Source organism: Alligator sinensis, unplaced genomic scaffold, assembly GCF_000455745.1.
Source record: "Alligator sinensis unplaced genomic scaffold, ASM45574v1 scaffold391_1, whole genome shotgun sequence".
NCBI lineage: Eukaryota > Metazoa > Chordata > Crocodylia > Alligatoridae > Alligator > Alligator sinensis.
The window spans coordinates 2277003-2294345 of NW_005841889.1; the positions used below are offsets into that span (position 1 = coordinate 2277003).

Here is a 17343-nt window from a genome sequence, read left to right on the forward strand (position 1 = left end):
CCCCCCCCCCCACACCCCCCCCCACCAGCTCAAGCCTCTCCAGGACTGGCACTGCTCAAAGCCACAAAGCAGCGCAGCAGGTGGGACAGCTGCAGCTAGACCCATGTCCTGGTGCTGGGATGAAGCTGCTGCCAGGAGAAAGCAAGTGGGGGCAGGCAGGGGCTCTGGATCAGGAGTGAGGGGTACTGGCAGGGCTATGAGTTGGGAGCGAGGGGCAAGGGCCTGGGCAGGGGCAAGGAACTGGCGTATCAGTGTTGCTCAGTACCACAAAGCAGCTGTGGGTCCAACTGCAGCTGTCCCCATGTCCTGGTGAGTGAAGTGGGCAGGGGCAGCTCTGTTTTTTCAATGATTAAAAAAAAAAGCATGTCAAAATGTATAGATATTTAGAATGTATTTTATTATGATGACAGAGGCACTGGTAGGCTTCCAAGTTGCTATAAAACATTGCACAACTGATCTCTCTCTCTCTCTCTCTCTCTCTCTCTATATATATATATATATATATATAGTGGCATTTAATTTTAATCATGGAAGAATGAGGATTTGGGGTACTTTAATGAGAAAATATGGGGGAGATTATCACAGAATTTGCAGTTTTTAAACAGGATCCCTGCTGGTGAGGCAAGTGGCAGGACCCAGGCAGAGAAGCCTGCCCAGGGCCAGCGCCATGAGCCAGATGGAGGGCAGATGAGGTGGCTGACCTCCTGGCCATCAGGGGCCAGGAGGACATGCATAGACAGCTCAAAGTGGGCTGTCACAATGAGCACATCTTCCAGGCAATAGCTGCCCAGATGGCAGAGCTGGGGCACCAGAAGACATGACAGCAGTGGCATTCAGAAGCCAACTGTGCAGCCACGGTCCATCGGTAGCTGGCCCAGAGGTGCAGGTGGCTCTGCTGTAATGCCTATACCATAGCCCAGGTGGCTGTGTGGTCCCTGTCTGGGTCTGACAGGCATGCAGCCATGGGGCCTCAGGTCATAGCCAGGCAGCAGCCCCCGCCAGGCAGACTGCTACAGTGGGTAGAAGGGGCAGGGCCCACTTCAGGTTAGGGCTGCTTTAGCAGTCCAGCTGGCACAAGGGGCTAGTGTCCCCAGATATCATCTGGCTGAGCCTCAGAAGCTCCTGAGGGCAAGTAGCCCTGAGCTACTCACTAGGGCAGCTTTTTATACTGCTGGGGCCAGCACAGGTGCCAGCCCCAGCCTCCAGCTGCCCCTGGTTGAAGATCTGGGAGTAGCTGGGCAGGATCAGTTTGCCCCAAGTGGCACAATTTGCCCCACACCAAAGTGAATGTTCAGGCCTGTGTGCTGAGGCACAAATCTCCAGCACAAATTTGTGCTGCTGCTACTTGTGCTGCTGGAAGTGCATGTGACTACACGTGTGGCTGTGCTCAAAGATTTCAAATAGGAATCCATAACGACAAAATCATTCTGACCTACCGTGGTCTTTCTGAGTTCTTTGTCTATTATTTTTCTATTTATAGTAAAAAAAAATGAGTAAAAGCGAAAAGGTGGCAGTTTCTGAGAGGTCCCTTGAGTCTTATAAAGCGTACCCTGAGTCTAAAAATGTTGAAAACCACTGCTTTACATTATGCTGCATTTGTTAAACAATATGCAAAGTAGCCATACCCAAAGACAGACAGACAGACAGAGAGAGAAAGAGAGAGAGAGAGAGAGAGAGAGAACATGTTCTTTTTGAATCCACTGCATCAAATTATACAAAGGGAAAAAGACACCTTATCTGAGTGACACTCCATTCTGGATCTGTGCCTGCATTTCGGGTGTGCTGGTAATGGAGAATTTGGCTCACTTTTGAAAGTCTAACAGTTCTTTTTTGGTAGGCAGAGTCCACTGTTTTGCCAAGTTTTTATCTTGCAATCTTACAGATTGTTGGTTTGCCATTTTAATTATTTTGTAATTTGTGATATCACTTTAAAAATGTCTCCATGCAATTAAGCACCCCAGTATCACATTAGATAACCTCCAGAATTTACACATGCTGAAGCTGTATTTCATTTTTATCTACAGTAGGCTTCATTTTGATTTGCAGCAAATGACCATAGGCTACATGACTGTTGACTCCATGGGATAATACCAGCTCTTTAACTGTATCCAATACATTACACAAGATTTGATATTAACAAATAATCCCACCTGACCACACTCAGAAATGAGGCAATCCAAACTAATTGTGAGGGTAGGGCGGAGATGCTGCAGGGGACAGATCCTCCATATAGTTCTAGTAAGAAACATCTTTAGCTATTTCCCTGATTTTAACAACTTCTTGACAATCATTTCTTAAATTAGTCATTTTCTTACTTCCTTCTAGATCCTCTTTTTATCTTCTAGTTCATAAGGTCCTAATTCTGCAAAGACTTATTGCTGAGTACAGAAAGCATTACGGAATAGTCCCATTGACATTAAGGACCTATGAATTAACCCACTTAATCTTAGGACATCTGAGTTCACCTGCTGACTCTCCATAGACTTCCTGAGTGATAATGGACAAATCACCAGCTTTTTAAAAATATTAAGGAGACAGGTAGGTATTCTCATTGACAGTAACAGGAATTTGGCACCTTTAGGGTACAGAGAGATGCCTACTTTTAATTGATCACAACTGAAGTTAGGCATCAGTGTGCTATATTTAAGTGGCATATTTAGGTACCATGACACTTTTTAAAATACGAACCTTTACTTCTTTATGTTGCAGTTCCTCATTTGTAACATGAGGATGGAAATCACTCCTGTCTCCCACACTTTGTCCAACTTCTAAGAACTCTGGGACAAATACTTTTCCTTTTAATATTCATGAGCATAAGGTAAATAGAGCCCTGATCTCACTTGGAGCTACTGCAAATTGAAAAAATGTTATGCTCAATAACACAGTATGGGTTTGCACAACTAGATCCTAGTGCAGTGAGGGTAGCCTCTGAAATATCTTTCTGTGGTTTCTCTTGGGATATAGTTGGGTTTTTCAACTCCCGTGAACCTTGGTAGTTAAGTTTTGGAATATTTAACAAATCATCTGTAGTCCCCAAGGCAATGAAGACAGATGAGAGCTTGCATAGGTCTAATTTATGATAATACTGTGAAAAGGCAAATCAGAACTCTAAAAACAAATCAGATAATCCTTAAAAAATATAGGCTTGTATAAAGAATATTAGTCCAAGGGACATAAATGTAATATTACATTTATCTAAATAAAATAAGCTTAAGAAATCAGCAGTGAATAAATTTGTTTCTGAAAGGGCTTTTTAGCCTGAGGAATTCCAGTGAGCTGTAACTGGAAGAAGAGTGCAGCTGTGCTCCTTTGCAGCAAAACTCACCAAGACTTCTTGTTCACAGTATCATTAAACATAATTTGTTTCCCATCTGGATAGTGAATCTTGTTTAAGAGGAAGCAAGGTTCAGAGATTTCTGTATCTATCAGACTACTTACCCAGTATAACACGTCAGTCCATCCTTCCATGGTTATACACTGGAACACAGTTAACATTGCAAAGGCAAAGTTATCAAAGTTGGTTATGCCTCCATTTGGTCCAACCCAGCTGCCTTTACATTCAGTGCCATTCACTGAACACTGACGTCCATTCCCTGAGAACGCACAAGGTGCTGGATCTTCTTCAACTAATATATCTGAAAATTGACAAAACCATTTCAGAATTCTGAATTCTCAAAATCATTGTCAAATTATTTGCCAAATGAAGAGATGAATTAATGTTGGTGGACTAATGACAACATCACTTGAAGAGATAATGTATTCTGGCCTTGGTGCCTAGAGGAAGTGAGAAGGGGACTGTACAGAAGGTGCAGGCCCTTGGCATCTCTCAGGTCCAAGTTCCCATTGTGCAAGGATAGACACTGTCAAAACTAAATGAACAAAAAGTTCAAGTAATACAAGATGGAAAAAACACAAATGGACAGCTTGTGGTAATGTGAGGTATCTTGCTGGACTGGCATTCACACTCTAACATTAGCTTTCTTTTGTTGAACTTCCTCCCATCCCAAATTTCTCTCTTCCCTTCTTCTCAACAGGCCTGGAATAGTCCCTCCATTGAGTCTGGTCCATTTCATATTTGGCTGATGGAAATGTTATTCCAATCACTTAACAGAATTTCTCACTCGTGGCGCTCTTTCATTCCTCCTAAGCCCTCCCATATCAAAGGCTTTTATTGCATCACTTAAACTACATCTGAATGGGGGAAGATTTGATTTCTCTATTACTCACATTAGTGCGGCTCCTATAATTAGACTGCCCAAATTGCTGAAACAGAGAGACAGCAGGATCTGGCACAGGAGGATAAGTCTTCCCTATAACTATCTTCTTTAGTAGCTTGGGATTCAGAACCCAATTATTGAGCTTCCCACTGTGGGCTGTCACTACATCACTGTGTTGTCCCTTTGGCTATATTTTCTACTAACCAAGTTCAGTTCAAAGCAAGTATTACAGCTTCAGTCTCTAGTCAGCTTTTTAAAACTCAATATATTTGTTCAAAAATCATGAATCACTTGGGAGACTAAGGTTTAGAACAGTGTTAGCATATAGGCTATATCCACAGAAGACCTACTGACTTAAAAGGGACTGGAATTAGGTCCTTATGTTATTTAATACCTTTTATGACTTACCTGTACCAATAAGAAAACATGATTTGTGCATTTTTCCAATAAAAAGTTCCAATCCTATGATAGCATAAATTATGATTACAAATAATACCAAAAGGGCAATATGGAGCAGAGGGACCATGGCTTTTATAATGGAGTTCAAGACAACTTGTAAACCTAAAAGAGAAAAAAAAGAATACACAGATACTGAATCAGGCTGTCCATTGTTTTAGCTTTTCTGCTTATGAAACCTGCAGTTATACGTTATTAGACATTTATAACTGAGAAATCAAGGGCTGTAAATTTAAGATCTGTGTTGAACCTAGAGTTTCCTCTCCAAAGCATAAACCTTGCTACATCAGCTCAGAGGAAGATTTCTGAAGCTGCTCTGATTTAGAAGTCCAAACCTAGGGCTGCTTTAGAAAATTTTAACATTTAATTACAAACCTCACCGGACATTGCTTGTATTTAGCGAGGCTAATGTCATAGGAAGCAATGCTTGAGGCAGCAGTAAGAATTCATGCTTTTTAAATGTAGTACATTCAAGGTGGGAGCTAGGCACTATATTACCAGAAGCAGCTTAAAAATCCTGTGCTTAGAACCTGATTTTGCAAGAAGTGTGTTTCAGATGTGCCCAAGGGTCCAACTATACAGAGCTTGTTGTAGAACTGGCACTTGGTTCGGAAAGGTAATAGCACCGTTGGAGAGCACTGCACCTGTCTGGTAAATATCTTTTAAGCTGATTTTTGTACTAAGGAAAGCTTTAAAGAATGAAAACATTTGAACTCAGTCATTTGTCCTTCATTTATTTTTTTTTCACTTTTTCCTTATTGTTCTTGCCATTTTTCCCTAAATGTATTTTGGCCAAATTCTGCTCTGATAGATAGTAAGTCCCAAATTAATGGAGTTAATATCAGTCATATTTTATCATAGAAAATTAGGGTTGGAAGGGATCTCAGGAGCTCATCTAGTCCATCAATAAGAGCAGAATAGGGCTCCATGGTATTAAAACAAAGGCTGTCTCTGTTATGGCATTTATCCCCATACCGCTTGATTCCCCACTTAAGTTATTTTGCTAAGTCTGTATTAACACGATCACTTGCATGCAACAGATTATGACGTAATAAACATGACATTTTGACGTTTCCGCTGAATCAAATACAAGAAGCTGAGCCATGAGTCAGAAACACATCATTCCACCCAAATATCTTCTATAATTAGAAATGAATGAAAAAGTAATAGGATTATTAGAAAGATCAATTGCTTTCTTTAAATAATATTGCTCTATTTTTTGAGTTTTCTAATTTTGGAAATCCTTCTTATATTCTCTTTGGGATAAGCATCAGTGAGCCATATTAACATCAAGAGAAGTCATTCATCTGCATGAGGGTCAGAAAAAAATGAAAGTGCTTATGAGCTGTGACATACATTTACCTGCATATAAACTACATTTGAGCTATCTACATTTAAGTTCCCTGGGATTTTGCTTTCAATAATGTAACTTTATTTTCTAGTTCATTTGCATTTTAACATGTAATTTAATTTATATTAAACTTCTAAAAATGAAATACGCTCCCCTGTCTGCTTAGTGAACTGTGTAAGAAGATCATACACTGAATGATTTCACAATCCCTTACTGAACTTGAAATAGGATATTATACATCTTGAAGCACACTTTATCTGCATAACCAGATAACAGAAATCAACTTTAGACTGTCACATTTATTCTTTTCTCTAGAGCAAGAAGGTTAAATAAACTGAAAAAATAATACAGTAAAACAGATATTTTATTCTCCAACAGAATTACACAGAAAAGGGCTTACTGGGCACTCCTGATACGAGCCGGAGAGGTCGCAATACACGAAAGGCTCTTAGGGCTTTGACATCAAAGCCACCTGGTTTGCCACCTGAGTGGCTACCTCCTTCTGCTTCTTTGGTTAATTGTTCCAAAATTACACTAAATAATCTAGCAAATAAAAAAGAAAAGAAAGGTCATTACCACCAATTTGCCATGTAATCAGAAAAATTAGGAAATTGCTGGAATTATGGATAATTCTGAAAAACTGTTCAGCTGTTGAAATGAAGTGAATATATGTATTAAAACATGACAGTGATAGTTATGAAGTGCAAGAGCTTCTAATCCCTCGAGAGAGATGATCACACAGTATCCACTAAATTAATATTCTGTTATGATACAGTCATTGCTATTTTTAAACAAATGAAGCCACCTTATCACTGATTTTTGTTCAAACATTTCAGCTGTGACGTCTGCAGAATTAGTCTCTGTAGAACGTTAAATAGATAATTACAAGGAACTGTCATTTTTATATTTTGTGCAATATACAACTCCAGTGACACTATGGTCCAGTATTCTAAACACGGGGAAAACAATCAGTAGTATCAGGCTTTTCATAAAGTTCAAACTATTTGTTTCTTACTCATAATAAACTTTGAGGGTAAAAATACACCCAGATGAGTCACGTATTGTACTGCATTTCTTAGCTGCACAAACTGGTTGCTCTTTCACTAAAACAGTGATGGAAAAGGAGGTTTTCCAGTACCAATAACACTTCAAGCTGACAGTGGTGAAGGTCACAGGGGATGCCTATACATGTGCAGCGAGGCTGCTCCGACACACTATAATTACAGTATGTTGGAGCAGACTTGATTAATCGAGTCTGCTGAAGCGTGGTAATTAACACACTCCAGCAGCCCCCTGCATCTGGTGTATCAGCGTCCCCACATTAAAAATGGTGGTGGGGGTGCTTGAAATAAAGCTCATTGAATGAGCTTTAGTTCAAGTACCCCTGCCATTTTTAAGCGTAGGGATGCTGATACATGAGATGCGGTGGCGTTTTAATTATAGCAGCTCTTGGAGCTGCTCTAAGTAAAGCACCCCTCCCCCCCCACCCCCAGAGCATGTGTAAAAATGTCCTTAGGTATTCCCTCTACTCCTACAAAAACCCAGCTTAGGCCACCCTTTCCCATTCCCAGTCTGTTCCACCTTCTCACCAGTGTAGATGCTAACCACAAAGAGGGGATGTGGCCTGTCCCAGGGAATGTAAAACCTTTTAGTAAATGAAAGAATGCAAGCATGTAATTCTGTAGGCTCTGGTTCACCAGCATAATTAAGCACAGGACTAATTTGAAGTAACTGAGCAGTCTTGTTGGCTTCAAGAAACTACTCATTTTCTTAAAATTAAGCACAGACCTGAAATTGCTGAATCAAACCCAGGACATTTATGGAGGATGCAGCTTCCAGTCACTCACCACAGGAATAATTGGCAAAATTAGAGGTCCAAAGGGATAATAAGGTACTGTGCAAACCTCTGTACTCAGGACCTGATCTGGTCCTTTTCTCTCAAAGTTGTTGTTAAAGTCAATGGTAACTTTTGCTCAAGAAAAGAAAGAAGTGTATAAGGAAATGGATTACTCTTAAGAGATCCATCCTCTGATTGAGTTCAATGGTAGTTGACTAAGTCAGGGAAGAATAAGAAGTGCAGAGCAAGGCCTACAACTATGTCAATATATATCAACCCTGCCAAACCACTAACTAAGCTATATAAAACTGGCAGGCCCCTGATTTCATTAAAAACAGGACATTTATTATTCTGTGCACTGTACCAAAGCCATATAGGATTTTAAAAAAAACACTGCTTAAGTTATTTATGTTAGAAAATTTCCTTTTGTATATGCACCTGCATTTCTTTTCCTATTGAAACATATTTTGGAACAGTGATGATTTTGTCTTTGGTGCCACTGAAATTTCTGCTGACAGTAAGAGCATTTCATTTAACATATCTAATGTTGGATGCCTGTAGCAGTTCCTTTGAAGATATTAAAATGTCTAATGAAGTTCTATAATGAATCAACTCCAAGAGAATCAGATCCAGAGGTGATTCCGTCTCCACAGAGGGTCAAATACCAAAATCAATTATTCACTGGGCTTTTGACTTCAGGGCGCAAATTAATTATGTAACTGGCCACATGCTTGCTTACTTGCTTATGTTCTGTCATTGATGATCTTAAAGTAAGCATGAAGAGCATGCTTCATCCTCTATGAGTGATGGACCCATGTTATGCAGCACCTTCCTTTGCCCTGTTACAGTAGGTTAGACATACAACTACAATAACTGCACCTCATATAATAATCCTTCTCTTCTGGTTAGGGTCAGGGGCTTATATTTAGGTCTTAGGATGAGATTTTAAGTATGGTGTGGGATACAGTTCAACTATCCAGTCTCAGTGATTTTCACCACTGATTAAGTGAAAATCTGACCCCCTCATTGCATGAGGTATCAGATAAAGATGTTTCAAAATGTAGCGTCTTTTGTAACTTGTGTCTGCAGAGCTCCCAGCCTGTCCCTGTTTGCAGAATGGGAGGGGGGAAAGGGAGCATAGGGAGTTTAGTCTGGGGGGGTTTCAGCCCTGCTGATGTGGGGGGAGGGCTCCAATTCACCCACCCCACCCTTCAGCACCAGCTGGGGAGCCCCAAGAATGAGCTCCCTTTGCTGCCTTACCCTCCTCCCATTCTGAAAACAGTGAGCACTGGCAGAGAGCCCTGGCAGTTGGTATAGGAACCTGGCTGCAGACTCCCAGCCCGTTCCCCTTCCCCTGGAACCAACAGTGAACTTCTGTTTGGTCTGGGGTAAGGTTGTAACTCAGAGCGCTTTGCAAAAATCCTTCTGAGTTACAGCTGGGAGCTGCACTTCTGTCTGCACCAATTTAGCACAAAGCCATTTTACATAAGAGCTTGCTTTTCTCCTATTTTATCCACAGGCCAGAACCTGGTTGAATACCAGCAGAGCAGCACAATGGCAATCTTTTCAGTAATGTTGATTTTCTAAATATAATCTGAAGAGAAAACATCTGAAGAGAAACTTCAAATACTTTCACTCATATTCTACATAGATTTCTATGGACTTAAATAGGATCTTCAGTATTAAAAAATTCCCTTGTTTCAGTCTGATCACAACATTTGCATACTTAGAAGAAAGCAGAATATACACTTTAAGATTAACACCAGTGATGCCTGGAGGCAAGATCTTCCAAGTCAGCACATTAACACAAAGAAAATCAATACCAACAATGAGAATATTAAAGCTGCTTACATGAAAAGGCAAATGGTACATGGTTCTTACACAAAGGGAGTCTCCCCACACCCCTGTTCTTCATGTAGGGGCTGAACAGAAGGGGAGTCACTGTACTTGAGGCAGTACAGGACATACTCCCATCCCAGACCCCTAGAATTGCACAATGCAGCTCACAGTTCCTCCATTCTGAACTGAAATTCTTTCAGGGCTTGACCCTTCCCTCTAGTAGAGTTGATCCATTAGTTCTGCATGAGTAAATGTTAGCAAATGTAGTCCTTCAGTTCCCTCAAAACAAGTCATTCATGGATCTTTCTATAAAGACACTATATTTACAGGACAATGTTTTTAGAATGTTGTTTTTGCAAAGTATAAACTTACCCTACTATTACTATTACAAAATCCAGTAAATTCCATCCATTTCTAACGTATGCATTGGGGTGTAATAATAATCCATATGCTATAATCTTCAAAAATGTTTCAATTGTAAAAATTATCAGGAAGGCATATTCTACTTTTTCCTGTGTAAAAAAAGAAAAAAAAAATCAGAACAAAAGACAAAGTAATTTAAGAGGTTAGTCTTTAATTAAACTTTAATTCAAATGACTGGATAATTCTATTGATCAGTATTAAGAAAAGACACTGACTCAAGAGAATTTCTCTCTTTGAATCTAAAAAGCCCTTCTGTGGCAGCTGACATAGTATTTAGCCTGTTGAATGAACTGATTATAATTAAATTTTAAAGTCAAAGGACCAAATTTAGGGTACAACCCTGCAAACGTTCACTGATTCCAATAAGACTAAATGCATGCATAGAGTTAAATATATTTTGCAGGACTGGGCCCTTGCAATGCTGTTTAAAGAGAAATAACTTAGTTCCACTTGATTAATCTAAACTCAATTAGGATCTGCAAGGTCTAGTTACACCAGTCTACTAATGTTAAAACAGTGTGGTCACCTGCATGCTAAGAAGCTGCATGGTGTATATTAAGGTAGATTCTGCCCAAGTTTAATTTGATACCTTTTACAATTTCTTTTTGTCTCCTCAGCACATATGTTACACCAACTTAGAATGTGTCCCAATGCATTTTTAAGCGTGTCTAATTTATTACCATTATTAAAGCTCACATTTAAAATACAATTAGAGCTATCACCTGAATTATTGTCATTTTATCATTGTTAATTGGGCATTTTTTATATTTGTCGCTTCCTCTTTCCCACATAAATCAAATATTAGTGTATTTGGGCTTGGGTACACTATAAGATAGTGGTTTATCAAAATGGATCAACAACAACATTTGTTCTCTCCATGTTCTGAAATCCCTACTTCACGAAGTTGAATAAGCTTTTTGTTTACTTGTCAGTTCCCACACAAATAGGAGAGCCAAGAATACAAGACCTGCAGAGAATGATTCACATTTTTATACTGAATAAGGAACTCACTGGAGACAGTTCATTATAATCTTATACAACACTACCAAGCAGTTTAATTCTGAAAGGATAAGTATCATAAGCCTCTACTATCATATATTAATATATTAAAGACTATTAGCTATTTATTTACTCGGCATGCACAAAAATGAAAAGATAGCCCTTGCTCAAGCAATTTATAGCCAGAAGACAGACCTGGAAAGGACATGCAAAAGGAGGTCATCTTCATTCAGGGGGATTGGATTGCCCATCTAGTGGAAAAAGTGCCTGAGGCTGGATTTACTAAGGAATTTTCTGAGATGTCCTTGAATTGTTCTCCTGAAATTGATCTGTCAGGAAAATAGGGATTATTCCTCCTCCCAGCAGAATGAGAAGGGGGTTTTTCCTCCCACTTCTCAAAGGCACTGGACACAGGAGCTCTGGCAGGATGGCTCCAGCTTCTGCAGCATCAGCGCTTCCTCTGCTGTTAGATGCTTCAGGTACACAATGGAACTTTACTTAAAGAGTGCTTTTGCATCTTGCACTGCCTTTATGTTAGTGTGCCTACTGGGGAGAAAGTGTCTGAAGAAAATTAGGGCCTTGTTATATTTTGCACTTTGAGCTGTTCAAATGTTGATCAGTGTTAGTGCTTCCTCGAATTTGGAGCAGTCACATCTTAAGCCTAAAAACCAAGGCTATGCGAAGCTTCAGTTCCTGATTCAATTCATCAGACATTCAGCCCGATTCAGTGGCTAAATCTCCGAATCTGAATCGAATCAGGAGATCCTTTAATCTCTCCAAATAGAATCAGAACCCTCCAAATTGATTTGGAGAGATTCGGAAAGATTTGGAGAGTAATCCAACATAGCACAACTTTAAATGTTTTTTCTACATACCTCAAGGTGCCAGGTGGCTCATGAATGCTGAGATGGTGGGGTGGATGGAGCATCCCACAGAAGCAGAGGGGGCTCCCCAGTGCGCTTGGCAGCAAACCCAGAAGTGGAGCAGAAGTATTTCTGGTCCACTTCTGGGTCTACTGGGGAGCACACAGGGTCCCCCACCCCATAAGCCCTTTGGCTTGGTGACTGGTGCCTCCTGGGTCTGGGGGGGGCAGCCAATCGCCAAGCTGGGAGGATGTGGGGGCAGGCCCCCAGCACGCTCCCCAACAGACCCAGAAGTGGACCGGAAGTAGTTCCGGTCCACTTCTGGGTTCACCGCTGAGCACACGGGCAATAAACTCTAGCGCAAGGCAATAAACTCTGGCACAGTTTGTGCCAGAGCTTATTTCTCCTGGGGGCACCTTTTACACATGCACCCAGGACTGCAGCACATTGAGCCGGGGCGGTGCAGCCCTGGCTGGCAGGGGGCCCTAGGGGTCAGCCTGCCAGTCCAGAGCTGCTCCCCCCGAGCTCAGCATACTGTAGTGGGGCTGGCTGGGTACTCCAGTGTGGAGCTAGTCAGCAGGCAGCCCCCACACTGTAGCAGCCTTGTGACCCTGCCAACCCCAGTCACCACCTACATGTGCATTACGGCAGAATAAATAACTCTGCCTTAGGATAGTACTTAGGATAGTACAGTGGAGTTAATTAGTTCACGCTGGCCTAACAGAGGCACACATGTAGATGGTGATGCTTTACTGCAGAGCTAATTAGTCAACTGCAGTCAGGTGTCTCATGTAGATGCACCCAGTCTCATGTTTTAATTTGGATTTGGGCTGTAGGGGGTGCTGGTCATGCTTCCTGGGGTGAGTGGAAGGTGGGAGCAGTGAAGGAAGATGCTTTTCGGGGAGCTACTCTCTCTGCCTTGGGAAGGAAGACCTAGCTCATGGTGACCCAATCTAGCCTCCTACCTCGTTTCCCCTCATGCTCCCTACAGCCCACTACTGGACCCATCCATACCCTGCAACCTCGCTAGCTGACATGTACTCTGCAGACTGTTTGCACAGGGTTGCACCCCTGGAGATGGGAAGGTCACGCCCCTGAGGGTGGGAGGGTGTGTTGGCTTGGTGCCAGAACCCCCTTCCCCTTCTGGGCAGTAGTTTGGGGGAGAGGACTTTGTCCACACAAAACAGGAGGAGGGGAAGAGACACCGCATCTGGGATGCTGGAGGACTACAACTTGGGTGATTCCTCTGTGGGGAGGCCACACATTAATGGAACATAAGATGGGTAACACAGATTGGAGAGAATCCTGCCCTGGAATGAAATAACTTTAAGCTGCCCTAAAGTGTGCTTAAAACTAGTTTCAGGTGTTAATGTATGGATAATCCAGGGGTTAAAAGCTCCAGAAGCTACCTAAAATTAATGTGCGACAAAGGCCTTACAGGGCACTGAGGAAGAAGTAGTACTATAGAAAGACTCTGAATGGTTTTGCATAGAAGGTGACATGTAGGAAGGTCCAAAGACCCAGTGTTATGGGTTATGAGTACTCCTGAGAAATACTCTGTAGAAATGTTGAAAATAAAGGCAAGCCTCAATGTTTATACAGTCTACAAGAACAGCTATTTCCATCTCACTATTGATAAGCAAGACTCTGACTTGAACACAAAAAGATAAATAGTGTAAGACAACATAAAGAAGGCAAAATATATTATGGTTGGCATTTGCTACAGGCAACATACATAGTTGCCAGAGTATTAAGAGAGAAATTTAAACAATAAGAGATGGGAAGTTTTGTCTGTGACAATTTGAATAGCATTTTTTGGGGATAGGAACAGAAGACGTAGCACTTGCAAAGATCTCGTGGGTCATCAAGCATGCCCCTGCGTGACCCACCCCCACCCCGCCACTGTTGATTGGCAGAGGGGCCCCACCACTCCCTCCAGTTTGAGCCGGGCTCCAGAGTGAGATGCATGGGCAGAATCCCATTGCACCTCCATGAGCTCCACGACCCCCAGAACCACCAGCAGGACCATGGCAGACCCCAACCTTTACCCCGAGCACAGCTGGGAGGTAAGTGGGGCCTGAAGTGGGTGGAAGCTAGTCAGCTGCAGGGCAGTGGAGAGGAGCCGAGGAGGGTCATGCCCCCGCCCCCAGCTCCTATTTGGCCCAGCCCCCACAGGGAGCCACACAACCGGTGCCGCCCAGCCCATGAGACAAGGGAAGAGGGGGCACTCACCTATCCCCTTCTCTGGTGGGGCAGGGTCCCCCAGCCCCCGAGAGCAGTGCAGCACCAGCAGTGACCCCTTCTGCACATGCACAGAGTTTAAAAAGGGCCCGCCAATGGCAGAAGCTGCAGTTTGGGCCTGGCTATGGAGTGAGAAACACAGATGCAAGCCTGTTGCACCCCTGTGAGCCCTGAGACCCCCAGAACCGCCATTGGCGGTCCCTCAAAGTCAAGGATGACATCCTTCAGGTGACTGAAGAGACCAATTCTGGATGCACACATTCTTTGGCAATGAGAGCGTGTTGTTGCACAGGGGAGTGGGATTCGCAGCCCCAGGTTGGTCCCCTTCTCCTTCCTCTGCCGCTGCCGTTCTGCCTCAGTATTGAGTCGTTGGGCCTCAAAGTGGCACATGCCTTGGTGGACAAGGTGGTGCCATGCCAAACAGTCAGCAGCTTGCTCCTCCCAGCCACTGGTGTCAATGCCTCCATGCTTGAGGGCAACCTTGAGCGTGTCTTTGTACCATGAGGTCTGCTGCCTCCCAGGGACCCGTATCCAGGATGTAGCTGAGAGGATCCTGAAACTTATCCAGCCCTCCAACCATTACTCCATGCTCCTTATTCATGTGGAGCAATCCCAGCCGGGTCATGAATCCTGGAGTCCCAGACAGGACTCTGGGAGCAGGGCTCAGAAGGTCTGGGGCACAGGTGGTTTTCTCCTCGATCCTTCCAGTTACAGGTCATGGGCATAGGAGGGTGAGAAGAATTCAATAAGTAAACAGAAGACTGTGGTGCTGGTGCCATTGTGAAGGCTTCGGATTCTATGACCGCAGCCTGCACTTCAAAGAGAGTGGCAGCGAGTTATTGGGAAGGGACGGCCTCCACCTCACTCGCATGGGTGACTTACCTGCTTGACTGGGCTTTAAATTAAGTTTGCCAGGGGATGGGCAGATAATCAGTGGTGCAAGCTCACCAAGCATCAGCCATCAAGTCAGTAGCTGTATAAAGGAACACAGTCCTACCTCACCCTAGAAGATGGGGTCTTCTAGGAGGGCAGGGAAGCCTAGGGCCTCCAATGGCAGGCTTACTTGCCTATGTACAAATGCCAGGAGCCAAGGCAACAAAAAGGAGGAGCTGGTCCTTCTGCTAAACAGAAACGACTACGATCTCATAGGAATAACGGAGACCTGGTGGGACTCCACCTGTGACTGGACCATAGCTATAGATGGCTATACCCTGTACAGGAGAGATCGTGTTGTAAGAAAGTGCATAGAAGTAGCTCTCTTCTCCACCTGTTCCAATATTAATTCATTTTTCTTGAAGATTGGTGACCAGATATGTACACGATAATACAGATGTAGTCTCACAAATATTGCTTTACATAATAAAGTAGTTACCTATATAGTTAGTAACTAGCAGTCATTGCCTGTCAAGATATTTTTTTTCCAACAAGATGTAGCCAGTGAAATAATAGTTCTCCTCCAATTACATTCTGTAGTCTGATAATCAAGGAGGGAAGAGCTCTCTGCCATCATCTGCTGGAAAATCAGGTTTCATTTGTATGATTAACTGCCAGTGAGACATATTGGTTGTTTTGATTTGTTTTGCATGCAAAGTAGCAAAATGTTATAATTGTGAGCTGAAAGGGCCATAGAACCATATTTAATATCGACAATGGGGAGGATTCACCATAACTAAACCTCAGTTGAAAGATTGATTGACCTTAATTATATCTTTGATAGAATGAAGAGAGACAGGTACCCTCTATAGTTTTAAAAAAATTCACAAGTTAACAGAGTATAGTAATAAAACTAATAGAGTTTAATAATAAAACTGGATGCATCTACACAAGGCATTTACTGAGGAGCTGACTAATTAGCTCTGAACTAAACATCTCAGTGTCCGCACATGCACCCCTTTTAGGGCACAGGAAACTAATAAACACCACAATAGGGTAGTACTTTAAATACTTTAAATGCTGCAGAGTTTTTTTTTGCTCAGGAGCACACATGTAGACATTGACCTGGTTGGCTGGAGCATGAGGGCACTTCAGTGTGGGGGCTACCTGCTGGCTAGCCTTGTGCTGAAGCACCCCCATGCCCCAGCCAGCCTCTCTGCAGCATACTGAGCTGGGTAAGAGCAGCCCCAGGCTGGCAGGTTGACCCCTTCCCACCTCCAGCACACCAGCTGAGGCTGCTTCAACCTGGCTCAGCATGCTGCGGGGTCTGGGCACATGTAAATGGCATGCCCAGGAGCTTCCTGGGAGCAATAAACTCCAGTGCAATAAGCTCCAGAGTTTGTTGCTGTGCACTAATGGCACCCCCTGAGTAAATACCACTCAGAGACCCCCTTTTGCTTCAAAGAGCTGAAATCCACATAGCTGGATTAGGTAGCAATGCCTGAGGATTGACTAATTGTTGAAGAAGCAGAGGAGTGGAGAGAAGCAGAAGAAATAACACTGACATAAAACCCATGTCAGAGACCAGCCAGCACTTATGAGCAGACTACACATGGATCTATCTGAGTGCTCCCCCAGATACTTGAAGTTTGCTGACCACTGACCAAAAACTATGAGTAGGGTGCAGCAGAGAAGGAAGGAAGAAAAACAACATGTGAGAAACATCGTAGGAATGGGGAGGTTTTTTTATTATTCCTGTAAGCACACTACTGATATCCTGCTATCTTCTCTCAATTTGATGCTGTCCTCTTTGTTCCCCTGAAAACTTTTTCTCTTGTTTTATACACAGATCAAGTGCTTGCAGTAGGGGGTGCTTGCAGTTTATACACCCCCTACTGCAAGCACTTAAACTGTGTCCCTGCAGCCCCCACTCTAATCACATCTCTGCCTCCTCCCTCTGGCAAGCTGTGAGCTACAGCCTGGCTTGGGGCAGGGGTGGGGCGGGGAAACGAGGTCTCTCTCCCCACAACTGTCCCAGCCCTGTGGCATGTCACAGCCCAGTGGGGGGATGGGGGGGCAGCATGGGGAAGGGGTCTGGGGCCTCTCTTCCCACAGAAGCTCTGGCCCCATGATGTATGGCTACCCAGCCGTGGGGCTTTGGGGAAAAGCAGTCTGGGTTCTGTGTCCCCACAGCAGCTCTGGCCCTGCAGTGTGAAACTGCCTGGCAAGGGGGGCAGCAGGAAC

At 43.2% G+C, this 17343-nt stretch overlaps 1 protein-coding gene across 1 annotated transcript in view; it reads right to left on the bottom strand.

Moving 5' to 3' along the window:
- Nucleotides 1–17343, bottom strand: part of CACNA1D (calcium voltage-gated channel subunit alpha1 D) — a 423598-nt gene that overhangs the window by 238700 nt on the left and 167555 nt on the right. Inside the window, exons 4-7 of the mRNA XM_025197108.1 lie at nucleotides 10073–10212; nucleotides 6425–6567; nucleotides 4626–4778; nucleotides 3439–3635 (exon numbers count right to left, since the gene is read on the bottom strand). Coding sequence (XP_025052893.1) covers nucleotides 3439–3635; nucleotides 4626–4778; nucleotides 6425–6567; nucleotides 10073–10212 — 633 coding nt within the window. The remainder of the gene's footprint in view (nucleotides 1–3438; nucleotides 3636–4625; nucleotides 4779–6424; nucleotides 6568–10072; nucleotides 10213–17343) is intronic.